The following is a 21,618-nucleotide window of genomic DNA, read 5'->3' on the forward strand; positions in this document are numbered from 1 at the left end:
CCTCTCCTCTCCTCCCCTCCCCTCCTCTCCTCTCCTCCCCTCCCCTCCTCTCCTCTCCTCCCCTCCTCTGCTCTCTCCTCTCTCCTCTTCCCTCCTCCTCCCCCCTCCTCCCCTCCTCCTCTCCTCTCCTCCCTGCAAATACATATTATTCCTTTTGTGAGAGGCGTTCACAGGAGGCACAGAGAGAGCATTGTTTTCCTAACACACACACACGCACACGCACACACACACACACACACGCACACGCACACGCACACACACACACACACACACACACACACACACACACACACACACACGCACACACACACACACACACACACACACACACACACACACACACACACACACACACACACACACACACGTACCTTTGCAGCCCCACACACCCGGCAGTGCAGGGAAGGTAGAGGTGGGGGACATAGATCACATTCATACATGAATGAATCACCTTTATTGCCGCCGACCCGGCGAGACGAGGGAAAGTTGAGCAGAATGTAGAAAAAAGAAAAAGAAAAAGAAAAGGAGCAAAGTCAGGTCAAGCCTGAAACGTCCTCCTCCGTCTCTTTCTCATTTTAATGCTTGTTTTTACACACTTGAATTTACAGAGGAACCCAAAGAAAAACCCCATAAAAGGACTTTTCTTTTTTTTCTTTTTTTTTTTACAGGAGTCAGCAACTGTTTCTCACCTCAAGAAACATTGTTCCATTATCGTACTGAAGATAAAGTTACATTGTTACATTGTCTTATTGAAGATACAGTTACATTGTTATATTATCATATTGAAGATAAAGTTAAATTGTTACATTGTCTTATTGAAGATACAGTTACATTGTTATATTATCATATTGAAGATAAAGTTACATTGTTACATTATCATATTGAAGATAACGTTACATTGTTATATTATCGTATTGAAGATAAAGTTACATTATTACATTATCGTATTGAAGATAAAGTTACATTGTTACATTATCATATTGAAGATAACGTTACATTGTTATATTATCGCATTGAAGATAGTTACATTGTTACATTATCGTATTGAAGATAAAGTTACATTGTTCCATTATCATATTGAAGATAACGTTACATTGTTCAATTATCATATTGGAGATAAAGTTACATTGTTCCATTATCATATTGGAGATAAAGTTACATTGTTGTGTAAAAAGTAGTTACATTGTCCTCAAGACACTTTGTTTTCGGAAACGTCAGAAACATTGTTACATCGTTGATAAGAAACTTTGTTGGCAAGAGATGTTTTAAAAAAAAAACAAAAGTTATTTAGAAAACTATTTTTCGAAAACACTTTTGCCAAGAATTGCTGAGACATTATAGCCAAGAAACAAAAAATAACAAAACACAGACAATGTTGCCAAGTAGCATCGTGATATTATTATATCGGGGAAAAGGTTGTTGCCAAGACACTTTGTTGTCCCAAAAATTGTCCCTCAAATAATGTGGACATGTGCAGAAGAACTATTTGCTGCATCATGTGCAGTCGTGTCCAGAGTGTCTCCAGTGTCTCTAGACTGTCTCCAGTATTTCCAGAGTGTCTCCAGAGGGTCTCCAGACTGTCTCCAGTATTTCCAGAGTGTCTCCAGAGTGTCTCTATACTGTCTCCAGTATTTCCAGAGTGTCTCCAGAGTGTCTCCAGAGTGTCTCCAGTATTTCCAGAGTGTCTCCAGAGTGTCTCCAGAGTGTCTCCAGTATTTCCAGAGTGTCTCTAGACTGTCTCCAGTATTTCCAGACTGTCTCCAGAGTGTCTCTAGTATTTCCAGAGTGTCTCTAGACTGTCTCCAGAGTGTCTCTAGAGTGTCTCTAGACTGTCTCCAGAGTGTCTCTAGAGTGTCTCTAGACTGTCTCCAGAGTGTCTCTAGAGTGTCTCTAGACTGTCTCCAGTATTTCCAGACTGTCTCCAGAGTGTCTCTAGTATTTCTAGAGTGTCTCTAGACTGTCTCCAGAGTGTCTCCAGAGTGTCTCTAGTATTTCCAGACTGTCTCCAGAGTGTCTCTAGTATTTCCAGAGTGTCTCTAGACTGTCTCCAGAGTGTCTCCAGAGTGTCTCTAGAGTGTCTCTCAACTGTCTCCAGTGTCGACTTCTACACAAGATTTGTGTTTGTTTGATGAAGTTTGATGGTCTCACCAACTAAATGGATATTGATTGTGGGTGGCGAGGCCCCCCCACCTCCCCACCTCACCCCCCCACCCCCCCCACCTCACCCCCCACCCCCCCCACTCTGCGAGCTCCCGCGGAGCTGCTAAGTCCTCCGACGTCTGTGCGGGACGCAGGACTCTGCAGCACAGGAGCAGACGGTGGTAATGACTCCCCAGGGCCGGAGAGCCTTTTGCCGGACGGCTTCCTCTGTCTGGATACATGACTCAAGAGTCACATTAGAGCACTGCAGCGTGTGTGTGTGTGTGTGTGTGTGTGTGTGTGTGTGTGTGTGTGTGTGTGTGTGTGTGTGTGTGTGTGTGTGTGTGTGTGTGTGTGTGTGTGTGTGTGTGTGTATGAATCACTCCCCTGGGTTCGCGGCGATGCTGTGAACCCCTGAGTCAAGTGTTGGCGCAGACTGCTGTGATTCATTGGCCAACATTAGAGAGAAGCTGCACACACACACTTCCACACCGTGTGTGTTTCAGTGTGTGTGTGTCACACGGAGGTCAGAGCGGCAGGGTCTAAAAAAAAAGTATATATATATATATATAAAGCCAAAAGGCAGCGTGACATGTGCTGCAGGCTAACATATCCTCAGAAACGCCACACGTGTGCATTAAACGGTGAGTCAGTGCCGTCCGGCGTTAAACCGTCTCAACACGCCGTCAGATATCCGTCTACGTTCATGTGACTGCAAGCGTGTGCGCGAAGTGTGCAGCCGATTCATCCGGCATGCAAATAGGGGAAAAAAGCGAAAAAGCTTCTCGAGTAAATCTCAGACAAAGTCGACATGTGAAATCGTCTGGTCGGATTTGTGTTCTGGAGAAAACGCTAGGACGAAACGGAATCAGCTCTTTGATCTCCCCTCTTTGATCTCCCCTTTGCTTCGCGCCGACGCAATATAGAGCCGGTGGTCGTCAGCAAACACTGGCTCAAGTTGATTGCGAAGTCACGGCTGCGGCGGGAGTTTGGTTTGAGGAGGAAAGTCAATGCTGAATTTTTTTAAAAACAACAAAAAAACTGCTGTTTCACAAAGACGTTTTATTTTTAAAAAATTTTTTACACGGGTCCCAGAGTGGGGAAATTCTAAAACCCCGGCTCGTCGGCAAAGACAATCATCTGTTGAAAAAAAAGATGACGTAACCCTACCCCTACCCACACTCTGGCGTGTGTTTATATATAACCTTCATGGATCTGACATCATTTACCCCGAGACTCTGTGACGCTGCCGCTCCACAAGCCCCGCCCCTTCCTGTCTGTTTCTGATCCCCGTATGAACTCGTCTTCATCGACGTCGCGCAACGATTCCTTTTACTCACTTTTTTAAAAAAAAAACAAGAGAAGAACGTCAAAGGACAGAATGCTTCTGTGCCGTTTTGTTGTTTTATTTATTTCTTATTCCCCCGATCAGGTGGGAAAGTAATTCCACGGACTTACTTTGTTGTACTCTGCTAGCGGGGGAGGGGTCACTTCTTTGTGGTGGCGTTGGCAGACACACCGAGCGTTTGGGAGCCGTCACTCCGTCACTCCGCCATCAATCCATTTTTGTTATTAATGCTCTTTATGTGTCTGACTCGACACGAATCTGACAGCCTCTTTCTTTTCCTTTTCCCTCCCTCTCTTTTCCTCCTGATGAATAATAGCAGACCTGAGGCGGTAGAATCGGGGCGCCGGGGAAAGCAATTTATTTTGGACCGGCTTTATTTTATTTATTTTTTTATTTTTTTTTTACTTGTTAAATAAATCTGACACTCAACTTGACGCCTAAATGACAGTGTGAGAGTCTGTTAATAGATTCGGCGTAGCAGGTGTCACATCCAGTGCTCAGCCCGGCTTCTAATTGTCTTTCCCACGTTGTTTTTGTTTTGCAGACTACTTTTGAAGTTTAATTTCACCTACGAGTGACAACTTGGAAGAACAGATTGTGGTTTATTTTCTTCACTGAGTTAAATGACTTGGGGGGGGGGGGGAGGTGAAAAAACAAATCGAATTCCAAACAGATTTTTAAGAAAAATAAACATAATGAGATGTGTTCCTGTAATTTAATCATATATTTTTTGTAGGTGATTTTGAGTCACTGTCGCACACACACACACACACACACACACACACACACACACACACACACACACACACACACACACACACACACACACACACACACACACACACACACACACAAAGAGATATCAGTCTAATTAGCCAGATTAAGAGCCAGTGTGGGATTAACTGTCAACACTTGGTGGTTGACCGCTGACGAAGAACTGCAACGTCTGCGATTCTCTTAAAACAACCCTTTATTTTCACGATCTTTAGAGAAGTGAGCTTGTGATCGGGAAGGTTGGACGACCAGTAAGACCAGTAAGACCTTTCGGGGGGGGAAGAGAAAAGCATCACCAATAGTTTCAAGAACAAAAAAAAAAAGTAATAAAGTTCTAGCGTTTTCAGGAAGTTCGCCCTGAGCAGTGTCTAAAAAGTTGAGTTTTCCTCAAGTCGCTTCACTTTGTGGCTAAATTTCAAACATTTGGACAAAGAATCCTGAAGGAAAAGTTTGGAGTTTAGTGAGATAAATCTTTTGCGGCCCTGACGGCAGCGGACTTCGTACAACGTCCCGATCGGGACAATTCAGGTGCAAAAACATCAATTAAAACTTCTAGTTCCCACACAAATTCCCCTCCAGAGTCAAAATGTGGCAGTGATGAGGTGGCGAGTCGCTGTGTATTTTCACTTGAACCGCCGACGTGCAAAACACAGCTCACTGTACCACCTTGTGGCACGGGGTGGTATTGCAAGGCAAAAAAAGAAAAAGAAAAACCTACATGTTCCACACGTTATTGATTTTACATGAAAGAAAAATATTACTGTGATTCATCAGGAGACGAGGACACTGAAGGGGACGTTTTATTTGGTTCGCAGGATTATTTGACGCTCTTGTTGCCTTTTGTAGAATTCATCACCAAACTGTTCATTAAACTGGCCCCCCAGGCACCTTGCTGACATCCGTCCTTGGCTGCACTCTTTGCTCCGTGGCTCCGGGACGGTTGACGCTTTCGCACAACGTCTCCCGTTAATGACTCTTAATCACTTTCTCAAGTTTTCTCTCCCTCTTCTTCTTCTGAAGAGCGGAAAATGGAGCCACACGGTGACCCGGTGCTCCATGAGCCGTCCGTCTCGCTGTGAATCAGCCTGTGTCTAATTGAATCGGAGCTAATGGGCAAGGCAGCGTCGCGCAAATGAACACAGACGAGTGTTTAACAAGTCAGACCTCCGACTTGCACTCGTCACTTTTATAGAGATTTATTTGTTTGCAGGACCTGAATTTTGTTTTGGGTTTTTTTTTTTTTTTTTTTTAGGGTAGTTTTAAGAATGGTGGCGTCACCGACTGAGGCTCCTCGTCTGGTTCTGTGTTTCAGGCCCTCCAGCTGGACGAGAACGTCAAATAGTCCGGGGGAAGGAGACGGTTCGGCGAAGTGGGAACCAGCGAGGCTCCAGCCGGGGATGAGCATCGGCAGCTAATGAACTAGCCGCCGCTCGTCAACAACATTTCGCTAGGAGCACCGCGGGACGGCCTCGGTGGGAGCGGCGCTCCACTGAGAGGAACCAGAGGGTAGGGGCCGACGATGACGACGACGAGGACGAAGAGGCCGCTCAGGGCCTTCCTGGTGCTGCTGGGACTCTCTGCGCTGTGCGGCGTCGCGCTGGGGACCCGGAGGGGAAACGACTCTCTGGATCAGAGGGGCCACAGACACAGACATCCAGGTAGGACGGCCGGGCCTCAGACTGGCCTCTGGGGGGCCTCAGACTGGCCTCAGACGGGCCTCAGACTGGCCTGTGGGGGGCCTCAGACTAGCCTCTTGGGGGCCTCAGACGGGCCTCAGACTGGCCTGTGGGGGGCCTCAGACTGGCCTCTTGGGGGGCCTCAGACTGGCCTCTGGGGGGCCTCAGACTGGCCTCTGGGGGCCATCAGATGGGCCTCTGGGGGCCCTCAGACGGGCCTCTGGGGGGCCTCAGACTGGCCTCTGGGGGGCGCCACAGTCCCGCCGGCCGGCGTCTCCAGAGCAGAGACACTTTAAATAAACAGAGTTCAGGGTCGGCAGGTTTGGAGGCTTGAACCTTTTACATTTCCAACTCCTCCCAGACGTATTATTATTATTATTATTACTTCCACCGACATACCGGATGTCTAACGAAGCGCTTTGCCGTTCTACCAGGTCACGCGTCGCTGCACCGACACCGGCAGCGGGCGGGGAAAGAGGGGCAGGTCCTGCACCGGTCCAAACGAGGCTGGGTCTGGAACCAGTTCTTCGTCATCGAGGAGTACACCGGCCCCGACCCGGTGCTGGTGGGCAGGGTGAGTATGACCGCGGCCAATGGAGACCATCTCCTGCTGGAATTACTGGAATCAAACCACGGGGGGGGGCGATCGGTAGGCACCGATAAAAAAAAAACCCCCGACGTGATTCCGCCGTTTGTCAGAGAAAGAGAAAGAGGTCATTGTTGGCCGTCACGGCTGCAGATGATTGGTGGCGCTCCCGGCCCACTACAGCAACGCCATCGCTCAAACCTGAGCAGCGGGTTCCACACCGACAACAGAACCATGTTTACAACGCTCATATCTCATAGTTTTTAAGGGCCGCGAAGGCAGCGCCAGAGTTTAATTGAATGTTGGGACGCTGTGGGCTCTAAATCTTTCTTATCAGTGCTCGATGAACGGTGAACATCTCGCGCCGTGTATTTCAGTCTGCCGGCGTCTTTTCCTTTTGTGGGTTTGACAAGTAGAACCGGAGCGACTGCCGGTCCTCCCTCTCGCACCCTCGCTGGTTTTCTCCTTAAAGTCCCAGTGAAATGAAAAGTCGACTCCAAGACACTCTGCTGTCGCTTCTAGGATCCTTTTTATGCTAACTGGTCCAAGGGTAAAATGTTAAAACACGGCAATCTGCGGGAAAATAGCCGATAAACGGCGCTATTTCCACTGCTGGGCGGAGCTTCTGACAATAATAGAGTGACATCACGAGTTGTGCACACGCCCAAGTTGTGTTTACATTATGGAGGATCAGAGTTTTGACCACGAAGAGGCTGAATTGAACCATATTTCATCATCATGGTCATTTCAAACCCAGTGATTGATGAAGAAGACACAGAAGGTGGTTCTGCCATCGGTGACCCCGTCTGGAACATGTTTGAGGAAGCAGAAGACGCTTCGTCCTCCATTCGTCCTCGTCTCCTCGCCTCAGCAGCCGCCACTTTTCACCTTTGAGGCTTTGAGGCTCCTGACTTTTGGCAGAACGACCGGCTTCCTGGATCATGTAGAAGCGCTTTTCCGACTGCGCAGAATCACTGAAGATGAGTCCAGGTATTACTTGATCGTCTACTAGCCGCCCGAGCTAGCCATTCCCGCCGCGCGAGCTAGCGGCTCCCGCCACCTGAGCTCCTTTTCTCCTCTCTCGGTCTCTTCCAGGCTCAATCTTTCATCAAGGCTCATAAAACGCCGACTATAACTTCAAAACACTGTAAAAACTCTGATATTTAAGAGGAAACAAGCCGATATAAACACAACAGATGGAGATCTGCACAACTCGTGATGTCACACATAGGCTCCGCCCACCAAGAAGAAGGATTCCCCCGATTTCATTGGCTGGAGATTCAAAATTCAAATAACTTTGTTATACGACAACAGTGGTGGGGCAGAGTCGGAGGAACCTTACAAGTAGAACCCCAACTATCGTTTTTTTTTGCAAAGTAGTGTTTTACATTTCACTGGGACTTTAAGTTACGTGAAATATGAACTCCAGATGTTGCCGCCGCTGAATCTTGACCCGCGGCGTCCTGCTCTGTGCTCAGCTCCACTCGGACGTGGACTCGGGCAAAGGCAACATAAAGTACATCCTGTCCGGCGAGGGGGCGGGCACCATCTTCGTCATCGACGACAAGACGGGCAACATCCACGCCACCAAGACGCTGGACCGCGAGGAGCAGGCGCAGTACACCCTGACGGCCCAGGCCGTGGACCGGGACACCAACAAGCCCCTGGAGCCGCCGTCCGAGTTCATCGTGAAGGTCCAGGACATCAACGACAATCCTCCCGAGTTCCTGCACGGGCCGTACTACGCCAGGGTGCCCGAGATGTCCAACGTTGGTGAGTGGAGACCGAAACAGGAAGTAGTAGAGGGGGCAAAGGAAATAGACTAGGTTGATTCTTCGTAAGTACAGTTTCTTAGTTGTATTCCGCCGTGATAACTTCCTTTTTTTCTGACGATGAACTTTTTTAGGGTGTTTGGACTTTCATTGGACACATTTTTCACCCCAAAAGGCGAATTCAGAGGGGCAATGGAAATAGACTAGGTTGATTCTTCGTAACGCAACGCGTGAAGTCCAGTTTCTTAGTTCTATTCCGCCGCGATAACTTCCTTTTCTGACGAACTTTTTTAGGGTGTTTGGACTTTCATTGGACACATTTTTCACCCCAAAAAGGCGAATTCAGCTCTAATTTGATTCATTAACTCAATGAAACAATAGATTGTCGCTCTCTCTGTACACTCTTTATTCGTCATTCGACCGATTCGTCATTCGACCGATTCGTCTTCGACCGATTCGTCTTCGACCGTTTCGTCTTCGACCGATTCGTCTTCGACCGATTCGTCTTTGACCGATTCGTCTTTGACCGATTCGTCTTCGACCGATTCGTCATTCGATCGATTCGTCTTTGACCGATTCGTCTTCGACCGTTTCGTCTTTATCCCGACGCGCCGCCATGTTTCTTTCTCCGTACCTTTGTGTATATTGCAGACAGGGTGTTCACGTTGGACACGCCTGTAGCCTCACAACTCTTTTATACGGTCACTTAAAACTAGAGAATCTTTAATAAACAACTGGTAAATAACAACTCGTAATCTCTCCATACTGCCACTACAAGGTAAGGTGGAACAGTGACATAATTGTGTGTGTGTGTGTGTGTGTGTGTGTGTGTGTGTGTGTGTGTGTGTGTGTGTGTGTGTGTGTGTGTGTGTCAGAGAGATAATATTTATATGTAATATGGGAGTAATAGTGGGAAAAGTCAAAAGTATCAACAAAGTACCACTTGTGCCTCGGCAGGCACATTTAAATATGTACATTATAAATAATGTATATTAGATTAGATTCAACTTTATTGTCATTACAAATGTAACGGAATGCAGTTTAGCATCTAACCAGAAGTGCAATATCGCAAGTATCAGATATTATATACACATACACACTCACATATATTAATAATAAATAAATAGGGAACAGTGTGAAGTTGCTATTGCGAGAATGTATATTTACATTATACTACATTTAATGGACTAAGTGCCATTAATGGCTTACAATTCTTAGTTTTGTGACATAAATGAGCAAAATGCTGACTCGTCGATTTTTTTTAATACATCAAAAAACGATATCCCAACCCCCCCCAGTTGGGAATCACTGCGCTAAAAGCATCAAATGTGCAGCGGGTTTGCTTCCATCCCACGTGTAACACGATTATCAGAGATAATTCTGACGGGTCAACCCGCTGCCGCTGATTGAATCCATCCCTCGTGTTGTTTCTCTGCTCAACAGCCTTTTGGTCATCCATTATTAATACGGACTGAAATGTGACCGGGGGAAGAGGTGAGGAGAGGAGTGGAGGGGCTGAAAGAGGCGTTTGTGGAGATGCACCGATACCACCGATACCACCGATACCGATACCCCGGTATCGATATAAGTGGTTGTTTCTTTAAAGTTTCTCAAAGGAGAGAAAGAAAGAAAAACAAACCCGGCAGAATTGTGGCGTGAGAAAACATCCTTGGGAGTCTCCGTAGCCGCAGTTTCTCACTCGGTTAAGAGATTTTCTTTCTTGAAAACGAGGCGTTCTCGGAGCGTCCGGCCTCGTCAAGGCTGACCTGAATCGAACCGCGCTGGCAGCCTGGAAGAACGTCTTTAAAAAAAAGAAATCGAGAAATCCCCCCCTCTCTGAATGGACGGTTAAGAAAAGAGCGGTGAATGAGCCGCGCTCAGGCTGCTTTCTGCTCAGAGCTCGAGTCACTTCAGCCGCAATCAAAGAGAAGAGACCCGGAGAAAAGCTGCAGTCGGGACCAATTTTCACACTGAATCGGTGCTTTTCATGCAGACCAGAGGCTCCCCGTGCTAATTCTGGGGGGAAAATTCACCTGGAACGACACTCAACATAAGAAAATAGCACGCTTGGTTGGCGGCGGGCGCCACACCGGCTCAGTAAGGAACCCGGCAGGACAAACGCTGTAGTACATTATGTTCTGAGGATGTGGGCTGCCCGTCTTTTAACCACTGGTTCAATTACTTTACATCGAGTTTCCTGAATTTGACATTTGGAAGATACTTCAGGAAGCGTGGAAGCGAGGTGACGAGGAAAAAATGTTTTCATTTGTTGAGGGTGTACGATGTAACCTATATGAAGAATATTATTCATATTAATAGATTTTTTATGTTATTATTTTAGGTGATTAATTTAATTTAATTATTTTATTTTATTATTTTATTATATTTTCATTTAGTGCTCGTTAACTTGTTGACTAATTAGCTGGTTTAATTTATCATTTTAATTATTTACCTGATTCGGACATTGAATTTATTTACCTTCACTATACTATCTTTATTATTATCTTCATTATTATTTTCACTGCCATATGTTTTATATTGTTGGATGTTGTTATATGAAGATAAAAAACAATAAAGATATGTTTAAAATAATAAAAATAATAATAATAAACCCGGCAGCTGCAGTTTTACTCTTTTTCGCAAGAAAATGTAATACAACCGACTCATTGAGTCAAATGAAAAGATGCAAAAGCAGATATTGAAATTGAACTAATGCAGTTACAAACATGTGCACCACCTGCTGGATGCAATGAAAATGAGCGCCAAGCGATTATTTATTTCCAATAAGAAGCTAAAAGAGGCTTCAAACAATTTAATAACAAACAAACAAAAAATAAAAAATCCTTCATTACGTGAAAATTCAAACCGACAGAGAAAGCGGAACAAGAAGAAACAGCTTTCAGATTCCCGTCGTCTCGTTTGGGGCGTTAAATCTCCCCGCGGCGCGCCGGGCAAACAATTCAACAACTTTCACACTCGGCGGCGTCGAGAACGATTTCTGCTGACGAGCGGCGACGACTCAGGTGAAAGTATCACTGCTGATCCTTCCTCAAGTATCACGCGGCGACAATTGCAGATCTATCGACAACGACGCAAAGACAAACCGCTCAAGCTCGCTTCTACTGATACCTGTATAGGGCCAGGCTACATGCTACAGGCTATATGCTACAGGCTACATGCTACATGCTATATGCTACAGGCTATATACTACATGCTACAGGCTATATACTACATGCTACAGGCTATATGTTACAGGCTATATACTACATGCTACAGGCTATATGCTACAGGCTATATACTACATGCTACAGGCTACATGCTTCAGGCTATATACTACATGCTACATGCTACAGGCTATATGTTACAGGCTATATACTACATGCTACATGCTACAGGCTATATGTTACAGGCTATATACTACATGCTACAGGCTATATGCTACAGGCTATATACTACATGCTACAGGCTATATGCTACATGCTTCAGGCTATATGCTACATGTTAAATGCTACAGGCTATATGCAACATGCTTCAGGCTATATGCTACAGGCTATATGCTACATGCTACATGCTACAAGCTAAACATAGAACTCGGTCAACACTAGCATAAAAAAAAACCCCACTACGCATTGTAAGTACTTGGTATCGACAAAAAAAATAAATTTGGGGGGTTTTTTTTGTACTTGTCCTTTAAAAAAAAGTGGTGTCGGCGGATCCTTACTTTTTTTTTTCCCAGGGACGTTTGCGGCTCAGCCGGCGTGAGTCTCTCAGATTATTCTGAAGGGCTTCACAAGGTTTTTTTCTTTCTTTCCCCGTTAATCCCGAGCTTGGCGAAGTCCGCCGGCGCTCGGAGGCTTTTATTATTTCAAACGTGAAAACGACCTGAAATTGGAGACGAGGTTGTTTCCCGCCAGACGATGATGAAACGCGGGGAAATAATGGCGGCGGCCGGCCTCTCGGGGCAGTGGAAGGAAGGGGAGGGTGTTTTTTATAAACTTTTTTTGGTGTTTTTTTCCCATCCCTTCTCGTTTCCCGTCCCTCCAGGTACGTCGGTGATGCAGGTGACGGCCACGGACGCCGACGACCCGACGTACGGCAACAGCGCGCGGCTGGTGTACAGCATCCTGCAGGGGCAGCCCTACTTCTCCGTGGAGCCGCAGACGGGTAACTGAACCTGCAACCCACCGGCCAGAACATCAAGAACCTTCCCACCACGGCTTCATCTGAGCTCCGGTCGCGAAGCGGATCATTTTTTTATCCTCAAAACTTCCAAGCACTTGTGTTGAAACAAAGTCACTTGTAGTTAATTGTAATAATTAAGCTTTATCAGCAGCGGCCCACAAATACACTCACTGACGACATTCATACGTTTTACAAAGAGACGTTTGCTCCGCATTTGTTTGACTTTGACACGTGTTTCTGCTGTAAAGAGAATTCCACGGGGGGCAGACGGGGAATCGAACCTGAAACCTCCTGAGTCGCTCCTCTGGACTGATGCTGTTAAAAAAAAAATTTATAATAGTAAATCTTCCATTTAAAATACGCGACTTAACTATTGTGGGGAAAAGGAATATGTGATTTCTGCGTGAAATTGTTCAGACGACAAGACTTTGTCCTCCCGTGTCCGCCGGGCGTCTTGTAAAAAAAAAAAAAAATTTTTTTTTAAATGGTGGTTGTAAAGAGTCGGGAGCTTCCTGCTGTATGTTCCTCTGCTGCTGCGAGGTTCGTGTGACGGCGCATCACTTCCTACTGAAATTGGCGAGTAAAAAGAAAGTTCCCCGGAGGATCCTGGTGTTTCGGTTTGCATTGAGAAAAGACGAAATTGGATGTGAGGACGGGGGGGGGGGGGCTATGTGAGGTCAGAGAGAGAGAGGGAGAGAGGGGGGGGGGAGAGAGAGAGAGAGAGAGAGAGAGAGAGAGAGAGAGAGAGAGAGAGAGAGAGGGGTGTGAAAGCAAGGTTAGAAAAGAGAATAAAACCGGAAAATGAGAGGGAGAGAGAGACAGAGAGAGAGAGAGAGACAGAGAGAGAGGGAGACAGAGGGAGAGGGAGAGAGAGAGAGGGGTAGAGAGAGAGAGGGGTAGAGAGAGAGAGAGAGAGAGAGATTTGGGCTGAGTAAATCTGGCTAATCAAACCGGTGTTGGGTATTTGACTGGCTCCAATCCATAGCTCACATTTCTAATTGGTTTGGAGATTATCAGCTTTTCATGCTGTCACACACACACACACACACACACACACACACACACACACACACACACACACACACACACACACACACACACACACACACACACACACACACACTCTTGGCATAATATGACAGCAGAAAGCCTCCCCGACGCTGCGACGAGACACGTGGAGAAAGATGGTGGAGGGAAAGTGTCGGTTGATGAATTGAGCAGAAAGAAAAGATTACTGGGGCTTGAAATAGATTAAAATAAAATAAGACTCCACAAATGTTCAACTCTGGTTTTTAGTTGGGTTTTTTTTCCCTTTAGAACGAGTGGCGACGATTTTCTTTAAAGTACTTGAAACAAAAAAACCTTTTCCGAACTTTTTCACGGAGCAAACCCTAACTGAAAACCGCGATAACATGAAAGTGGTACATCAAAGAGCCACTTCCTGCCGGAGTGAAGCTCAAAGGCACTTAAAGACGACTTGTTCCAGACACCGTACGCGCTCGGCCACCACGCGAAGCCTCACGAACCCCACGTGTGTGTGTGTGTGTGTGTTCAGGAATCATCCGAACCGCCTTGCCCAACATGGACCGCGAGGCAAGGCAGGAGTACGACGTCGTCATCCAGGCCAAAGACATGGGCGGCCACATGGGGGGGCTTTCCGGAACCACCGAGGTCAAGATCACGCTCACGGACGTCAACGACAATCCCCCGAAGTTTCCACAGAGTGAGTAAACAGTCGACTTCCCTCAAACTCTCTACTGAATTTGGTACTTTAACAGGTACTGACTGAAGTCCGTCGGTACTACCGAGTATTATTGACTTCCCTCCATTTCTACCTGCCGTCTCAACCCACTGACCTATTTTCCAAACTCTCCATCTTCCAATTGACCTTATTACTTCTTTCCTTCTATGACCTACATCCTGTCCTAATACCCAACACACCGATGTCCTTCCCTCCGTCGTTCCGCCTTCGCCCACCAACAAACCCCTTTCCGATGGTAATTACTCTTCCACGTCTCCACGTAGCTACCGGTCAATCACACTACTTCCATGAGCCGAGCTCGTACTCTAATTACCTGACCCTACCTCCTCATCGCCCTACTCCACTGATCGGAGTCAGTGTTGGACCTTCGGCGTGAAGCGTCCAGTTCTTTCTCGTGTCCATCAGTCCTCCACCGATTGTCGTGTGGAAAAGGACACGAAAGATGAGTAAAACAATAAAATAGATGAAGGTTCTTAATGGTCTCGTTACTGAGTGTTGGGGTTTGTGTTGATCTGTTGAATTGCCGATTTCCCCGAGTCGCCATCTCTCACCATCTTTCTGATGGTCAATCTATAAGATCGATGACAGAGAGTTTACTGGACTTCATGTTAACGTTGTCCATACGTCAAAATGTAGCTCGTGGTTTAGGAATCGTTGACGTATCGACTCCAAATCCTGCTTCAACCGATGGAAGGGAACTGAAGCTTTGATGTTTCCCGGGGTCTTCCTCCTGTTCAGCCCTTCGCTCTAAATCTCTCCTTTATCCCCCTTCGCCCAGTCGTTCCTATTCACAAAGTCTTTCTGCCTGCCTGTATCTTCTTCTTCGCTCCTGTACCTCTGAGCTGAGCAACTTCTGGCAGAGACTCAGCCGAGAGGCTGCAGGACTGGATGGAGGGAAGACGGCGGATCGAGGGGGAGGGAAAAAAAGCTAAACAAAAAACAAAAAGACAGAGAGAGAGAGAGAGAGAGAGAGAGAGATGAGGGATGAGGATTTAGCCTGTGGAGAAGCTGAAAAGGCGAGAAAAGACAGAGAAGCAGTGAGGGAGAGATTTGAAGGGATGGTGGAGGTTTTCGGTGTTTCCCGCGTCTCAAAGCTCTTCCCGCTCCGGGAAGAACCCCCCTCCCCCCCCCACCTAACCACCCCCCCCTCCCCCATTGTCCATATGTTGTTTTCATATAACGACGGATGAGCGAACGCTGAAACATATGTTGGAAGCACGTTGCGTAAATCGGTAACTGCTCGATAAGCCGCTTTGTCATCAAAGACCAGGCCGCGATTGTTTACTGCCTCCGCGACCTTTTGATCTCTCTGAGCGTTTTATTTGTTGATCGCAGGACAGAGAGGGTCGCCAATGGATTAATAGAAATCTGGGTGGGATGGCAACAACAACAATTTGTGTCCCTGATTGTTGTTTTGAACGGCTTTGATGTTCTTGAGGAAACATCTTCAAAGGGCTTTGTGACGTTAATTCTGTTGGTGCAAAGATCTCCGGGTCAAAAATACAGTGAAACGTGAGGCATTTTGTAGTTTCTGGCGTAAAAGAGAATAGATTATACTTATTTGAAACGAGATGTTGAGAATACAGAATGATAAAAATGGAACTGTTGGATATTGGAGAAGAGGAAGTTTTACTTCTTCCTTCCTCCTTTCAGGCCTGTTAAAATTACAAATGTGACTCATGTGTATAAAAGTAGGTACAAGTGTTGGTACACTTGGATAAAGACTACTTATTGTGTGTAAGTGTATATTTTTATAGGACACATTTAGATTATTAACAAAGGGATATGTACGTATATCAGTGTATCAGAGCAACTTGTCATATTAATACAAATATATTAAGAATACTTAATTACAGGGTAATTCTTCAATACCTCCACTTGTGTTTTTATTATTTCCACTGAGACCAAAGTCAAAAGTTGTGTTCATTGTTATTCCCTAAAAAAACTTAAACTCTTGAAAGGTTTTTATTGTTATTTAAAAATAATCCAATAAAATTCAGTTTTTTTACATTTGAATGCGAGATCAGAGACGTCGTTTACCTAATGTGGGCGCCTGGATCCTATAGTCGCCGCCCCCTAGTGGCGAGGGAGAGTGAGGCTCTCCAGATTCATTAAGAAACCGCTCCGGTTTCATTCTCGGTGACCTTTCCTTCCAGTAATTCTACTTTTCTCGGGAGCAGCTCTCGGAGAAACAAACCTTTTGACCTTTCGAACCGCCGGCTCACCGGCGTCGCGACGGGACGACTTGTCAGTCCCGCCACGTTTCTCTTTCCCCCTCCGAAGCCGAAAAATGATCAAGACCAGGCGGGGAAGCTTTCAAATTAAAGCTGAAAGCAAAAGACACGTGTCGTATAATCAGTTGCCAGCTCCACATCGAGTCCCGACATGTTTTTGAAGAGTGATTCATGGAGAATCTGACCCGAATGGAACAATCGCCTCCACGTTTCAGAAAATGTTGAATTATAAAGAGACGGATTTAGACGAGAAATAAAGGAATAATGTTCACGCAAACGGGTTTTAGACGCCTGGCGCTCATCATTTAAGACGTTTTCTTGTTCATTTTGATCTATATTTTTTGCGAATATGTACTTAAGCAACCTGCAGAATGTGACTCATGTTTGAGGTGAAGGGCGACGAGTAAATAAACTTAGACTTTGGCATTTTTTCACTCTTATTATTTGTTTTGTGTTGATTTACTTTTGTTCTTTTGAATAATTTCATACCCAAAATAAACTTCACTTCAACTCCACATGCGGCAGAGAACAATTTGCTCTCAATATTAATACGTTTGGATTGTTGTTACGGCGACTGTCAAAATAAAAGTACCATGTTGTATTGTTATTATGGTGACTGTCAAAATAAAAGCACCAAGTCCCAGAGGATCTGGACGGGGAGTCGGGACACCACGGAGGGAACTTTGTTCTGACTGTCTCTACTGAGCATGTGCAGAAGAACTGGTTACCATGGTGACCAGTAAACTTCAGTAAACTTCAGAAAAGTTGTGTTTTTCCACCCGTTGTCATGGAGACGGGGCGTTTTCAGAAAAGTTGACGTTTCAGAAAAAAAATAGGTTTCTTTCCTCGTTTTCATACAGATGGGGGCGTTTTCAAAAAAGTTGCGTTGTCCCGTTTCCATGGAGACCAAGTCGAAGCGTCCCAGAAAAGTTGAGTTTCCATGACAACGGAATGGGAACAATTAAACATAAAAAAAAAAAAAAAAAAAACTTGGCAGCTCCGACGTCGCGTCAACAGAACGCAACCAAAACGCTACAAATGCTTTACGCCGTCACATGAAAACGTTCCCGTGGGAAACGGGGGCCTCAGAAAACTTCACTTCAAAGCGACATGGTGAGGCAGCTGGGGGATGAATGAAAACGTCTGCTCGCAACACAACAAACGGCGAAATGCCGTGGAGCGGGCCACTCGTGGAAAAAAAATTCAATAAATAAATAAAAAAATAAAAAAAATGTAGAAGCGGCACAACCACCTGCGAGAAAAGTCTCCAGATGGCGTGAATGAGGACAGTGATGACTTATTTAGTAGTCGGGCAGAGCGCGAGCGCGGAACGAAAAAGAAATGGGGGGAAAAAAAACAAAAAAACGGGAGTGAACAAAGGGAATCGGAGCCAAAGATGAAAAGATAGAGGGAGGAAAACAAAGAAGCAAATGAAAACAGGCAGAAAAATAATGCATGTATATGTGGCACAGCCAGACGCCCTCTCTCTCTCTCTCTCTCTCTCTCTCTCTCTCTCCCTCCCTGTAATTCGCTCCCTTTCACCTCATTATCAGTCGTTTTTCATTTACTGCCCTGAAAATCCATCAGAGGCGAGACGTGAAGAAACCAGCAGCTCTTCTCACATGTTCAGGTTACTGAGTTTTGTTAAATACTGGAAATTTATATACTGTAGATATATATACTGTCAATATATATACTTTTAATCTACGGCAAAAGCAGAAGTTCACAGGCCTCTTCGCTCTTCCGTCATCCAGTTATTGATAAGAAACTCAGATTGGAAATGAAAGACGAGCCAAACTAACTGATATCAGATTATAGAGCATCTTCCTCGTCTAACGTCAGATTATAGAGCATCTTCCTCCTCTAACACCAGATTATAGAGCATCTTCCTCCTCTAACACCAGATTATAGAGCATCTTCCTCGTCTAACGTCAGATTATAGAGCACATTTCTCCTCTAACATCAGATTATAGAGCATCTTCCTCCTCTAACGTCAGATTATAGAGCATCTTCCTCCTCTAACGTCAGATTATAGAGCATCTTCCTCCTCTAATCCAGATTATAGAGCATCTCCCTCCTCTAACATCAGATTATAGAGCATCTTCCTCCTCTAACATCAGATTATAGAGCATCTTCCTCCTCTAACGTCAGACTATAGAGCATCTTCCTCCTCTAACACCAGATTATAGAGCATCTTCCTCCTCTAACACCAGATTATAGAGCATCGTCCTCCGCTAACACCAGATTATAGAGCATCTTCCTCTGCTAACACCAGATTATAGAGCATCTTCCTCCTCCACACCAGATTATAGAGCATCTTCCTCCTCCAACACCAGATTATAGAGCATCTTCCTCCGCTAACACCAGATTATAGAGCATCTTCCTCCTCTAACACCAGATTATAGAGCATCTTCCTCCGCTAACACCAGATTATAGAGCATCTTCCTCCGCTAACACCAGATTATAGAGCATATTTCTCCTCTAACACCAGATTATAGAGCATCTTCCTCCTCTAACATCAGATTATAGAGCATCTTCCTCCTCCAACACCAGATTATAGAGCATCTTTCTCCTCCAACACCAGATTATAGAGCATCTTCCTCCGCTAACAACAGATTATAGAGCATCTTCCTCCTCTAACACAGATTATAGAGCATCTTCCTCCTCTAACACAGATTATAGAGCATCTTCCTCCTCTAACACCAGATTATAAACGATCAGAACGTCTCATCCTTCAGGAAGTTTCTTGTCCTTCGTATCTTTCACTCCTTCACTTTCCTTCCTCCGTCTTTAGTTTGAGGTTTTATTCGTTGCCAGACCTTGAGGATTACGACACCAATAAAGAGCGACTGTGTCTTTAAACGTCTTATTAAATACATCTGGTCAGGGAAAACTGTTTACGGCTTCCAATGAACTGATCTTATTAACGTTTTATTGTGTAAAAACAAACATTTGTTTATATGAACCCGGCGGTTTCAGGTCGACCTGAAACTCTCTCATAAGTTCATGATGTGGTTTTATTTCAGTCCATCAGCTCCTCGCAGTCAAACACCCTGGAGCCTCGTTCCTCCGCCACCTTTATTGTGAAACTGACGTTTACACTTCCTCCCACCTTGAAACATAAACGCAGCTTCTCCACCTGCTTGGCCTCGTCAGGTGTGAGCCGGCCGAGTTAAGCTGCTTAGGACCCCGCGAGGATAGAACGACGGAGGAGGAGAGGGAGGAGGAGGAGGAGGAAGAGGAGGAGGAAGAGGAGGAGGAGGAGGGGCAGGGAGGATGGAGGAGGAGGAGAGGGAGGAGGAGGAGGGGGAGGAGGAAGACGAGGAGGAGGAGCAGGAGGAGGAGGAGGAGGGGCAGGGATGATGGAGGAGGAGGAGGAGGAGGGAAAAGGGGGAGGGGCAGGGATGGAGGAGGAAGAGGAAGACGAGGAGGAGGAAGAGGAGGAAGAAGAGGTGGAGGAGGGAGGGGGAGGAGGAAGAAGAGGAGGAGGAGGGGCAGGGATGGAGGAGGAGGAGGAGGAGGAGGGGCAGGGATGGAGGAGGAGGAGGTGCAGGGATGGGAGGAGGAGGAGGAAGAGGAGGAGGAGGAGGGGGAGGAGGAAGAAGAGGAGGAGGAGGAGGAGGGGGAGGGGCAGGGATGGAGGAGAGGAGGAGGAGGAGGAGGAGGAGGGAGGAGGAGGAGGAGGAGGAGGAGGAGGAGGGGCAGGGATGGAGGAGGAGGAGGAAGAGGAGGAGGAGGAGGAAGAGGGAGGATGAGGAAGAGGTGGAGGAGGAAGGAAGAGGAGGAGGAGGGGGGAGGGATGGAGGAGGAGGAGAAGGGGGGAGGAAGAGAAGGGGGAGGAAGAGGAGCGAGTGTGAACCAAGAGATTTGGGGAGGGACGGGGAAAGGAGGAGACGACAGAGAGTGAAAGTAGGGAAGAGAGAGATGAGTGGATTTCAAGAGAATGGATGGAGGAGAGAAAGTGAGAGGCTGAATCACTGCGGAGTCACATGACCCGGCGACACCGAAACATGGTGATGGTGAAGTGACGGGTTCACTGTGTGCTCGAAGACGAGGGAGGGAGGGATGGGTGAGGGTGAGAGAGAGAGAGAGAGAGAGAGAGAAAGAGAGAGAGAGAGAGAGAGAGAGAAGAGAGAGAGGGAGAGCTGTGGGAGAATGATGTAATTGACAAAACGAGAGAAAGACGAGCTGAAAGTGGAAAGAAAGGGTTTGAGAAGAAGGACAGCGACAAAGGAGAGATAGAAGAAGGTCGAGCTGCTTCCGCTCTTATGTGGAAATCCAGGTGTCGCTCCAGGGGACGTTATTGTCCTTGGCAACAAAAAAAATGTTTTGGTTTTTTTTCCTTGTCGTCGTTGTTTTGTCTTGCTTTTTATTCAAGCCGATGCTGCTTCCCGCTCTTATTGTGGAAATCCAGGTGTTGTAACCTCGGCAACAACAACAAGAAAAAAACAAACAATAGAACAAAAAAAATAATAATCATCGTGGCAGGTGAGGACCTCTGGACGGGATGGTTGACTCCGCCCCTGACAGTGACTCCGCCCTCTGACAGTGACCCCACCCCCTGACAGAGACCCCCGCGCCCCCTGACAGTGACCCCACCCCCTGACAGAGACCCCGCCCCCCTGACAGAGACCCCCGCCCTCTGACAGTGACCCCGCCCCCTGACAGTGGACCCGCCCCCCTGACAGTGACTCCGCGCCCCCCTGACAGTGACCCCACCCCCCTGACAGAGACCCCGCCCTCTGACAGTGACCCCACCCCCTGACAGATGACCCCGCCCTCTGACAGTGACCCCACCCCCTGACAGTGACCCCACCCCCTGACAGTGACCCCACCCCCTGACAGAGACCCCGCCCTCTGACAGTGACCCCCCCCCCTGACAGAGACCCCGCCCTCTGACAGTGACCCCGCCCTCTGACAGTGACCCCACCCCCTGACAGTGACCCCACCCCCTGACAGTGACCCCACCCCCTGACAGAGGACCCCGCCCCCTGACATTGAACCCCACCCCTGACAGTGGCCCCGCCCCCCTGACAGTGGCCCCGCCCCCTGACAGTGGCTCCGCCCCCAGACGGTAAATCGTGGCGGCCGGCCGCAGAAGTAAACGCTGCGCTTTTATTTGTGTGTCCCCGCCCCCCCAGGGTG

The 21,618-nt window shown here is 46.9% G+C and overlaps 1 protein-coding gene across 1 annotated transcript in view; it reads left to right on the plus strand.

The window, feature by feature from the left end:
* The window catches only part of LOC308138645 (cadherin-11-like), a gene marked incomplete at its 3' end in the record, with an annotated part of 72,929 nt that extends 51,691 nt beyond the window's left edge, over window positions 1-21,238 (plus strand). Inside the window, exons 3-8 of the mRNA XM_080507859.1 lie at window positions 5,574-5,919; window positions 6,372-6,511; window positions 8,002-8,296; window positions 12,340-12,459; window positions 14,033-14,200; window positions 21,123-21,238. Coding sequence (XP_080363985.1) covers window positions 5,781-5,919; window positions 6,372-6,511; window positions 8,002-8,296; window positions 12,340-12,459; window positions 14,033-14,200; window positions 21,123-21,238 — 978 coding nt within the window. The 5' untranslated portion in view covers window positions 5,574-5,780. The remainder of the gene's footprint in view (window positions 1-5,573; window positions 5,920-6,371; window positions 6,512-8,001; window positions 8,297-12,339; window positions 12,460-14,032; window positions 14,201-21,122) is intronic.
* Window positions 21,239-21,618: the final 380 nt, after the last annotated feature.

This window comes from Blennius ocellaris, assembly GCF_963422515.1.
Source record: "Blennius ocellaris genome assembly, chromosome: 13".
Taxonomy (NCBI): Eukaryota; Metazoa; Chordata; class Actinopteri; order Blenniiformes; family Blenniidae; genus Blennius; species Blennius ocellaris.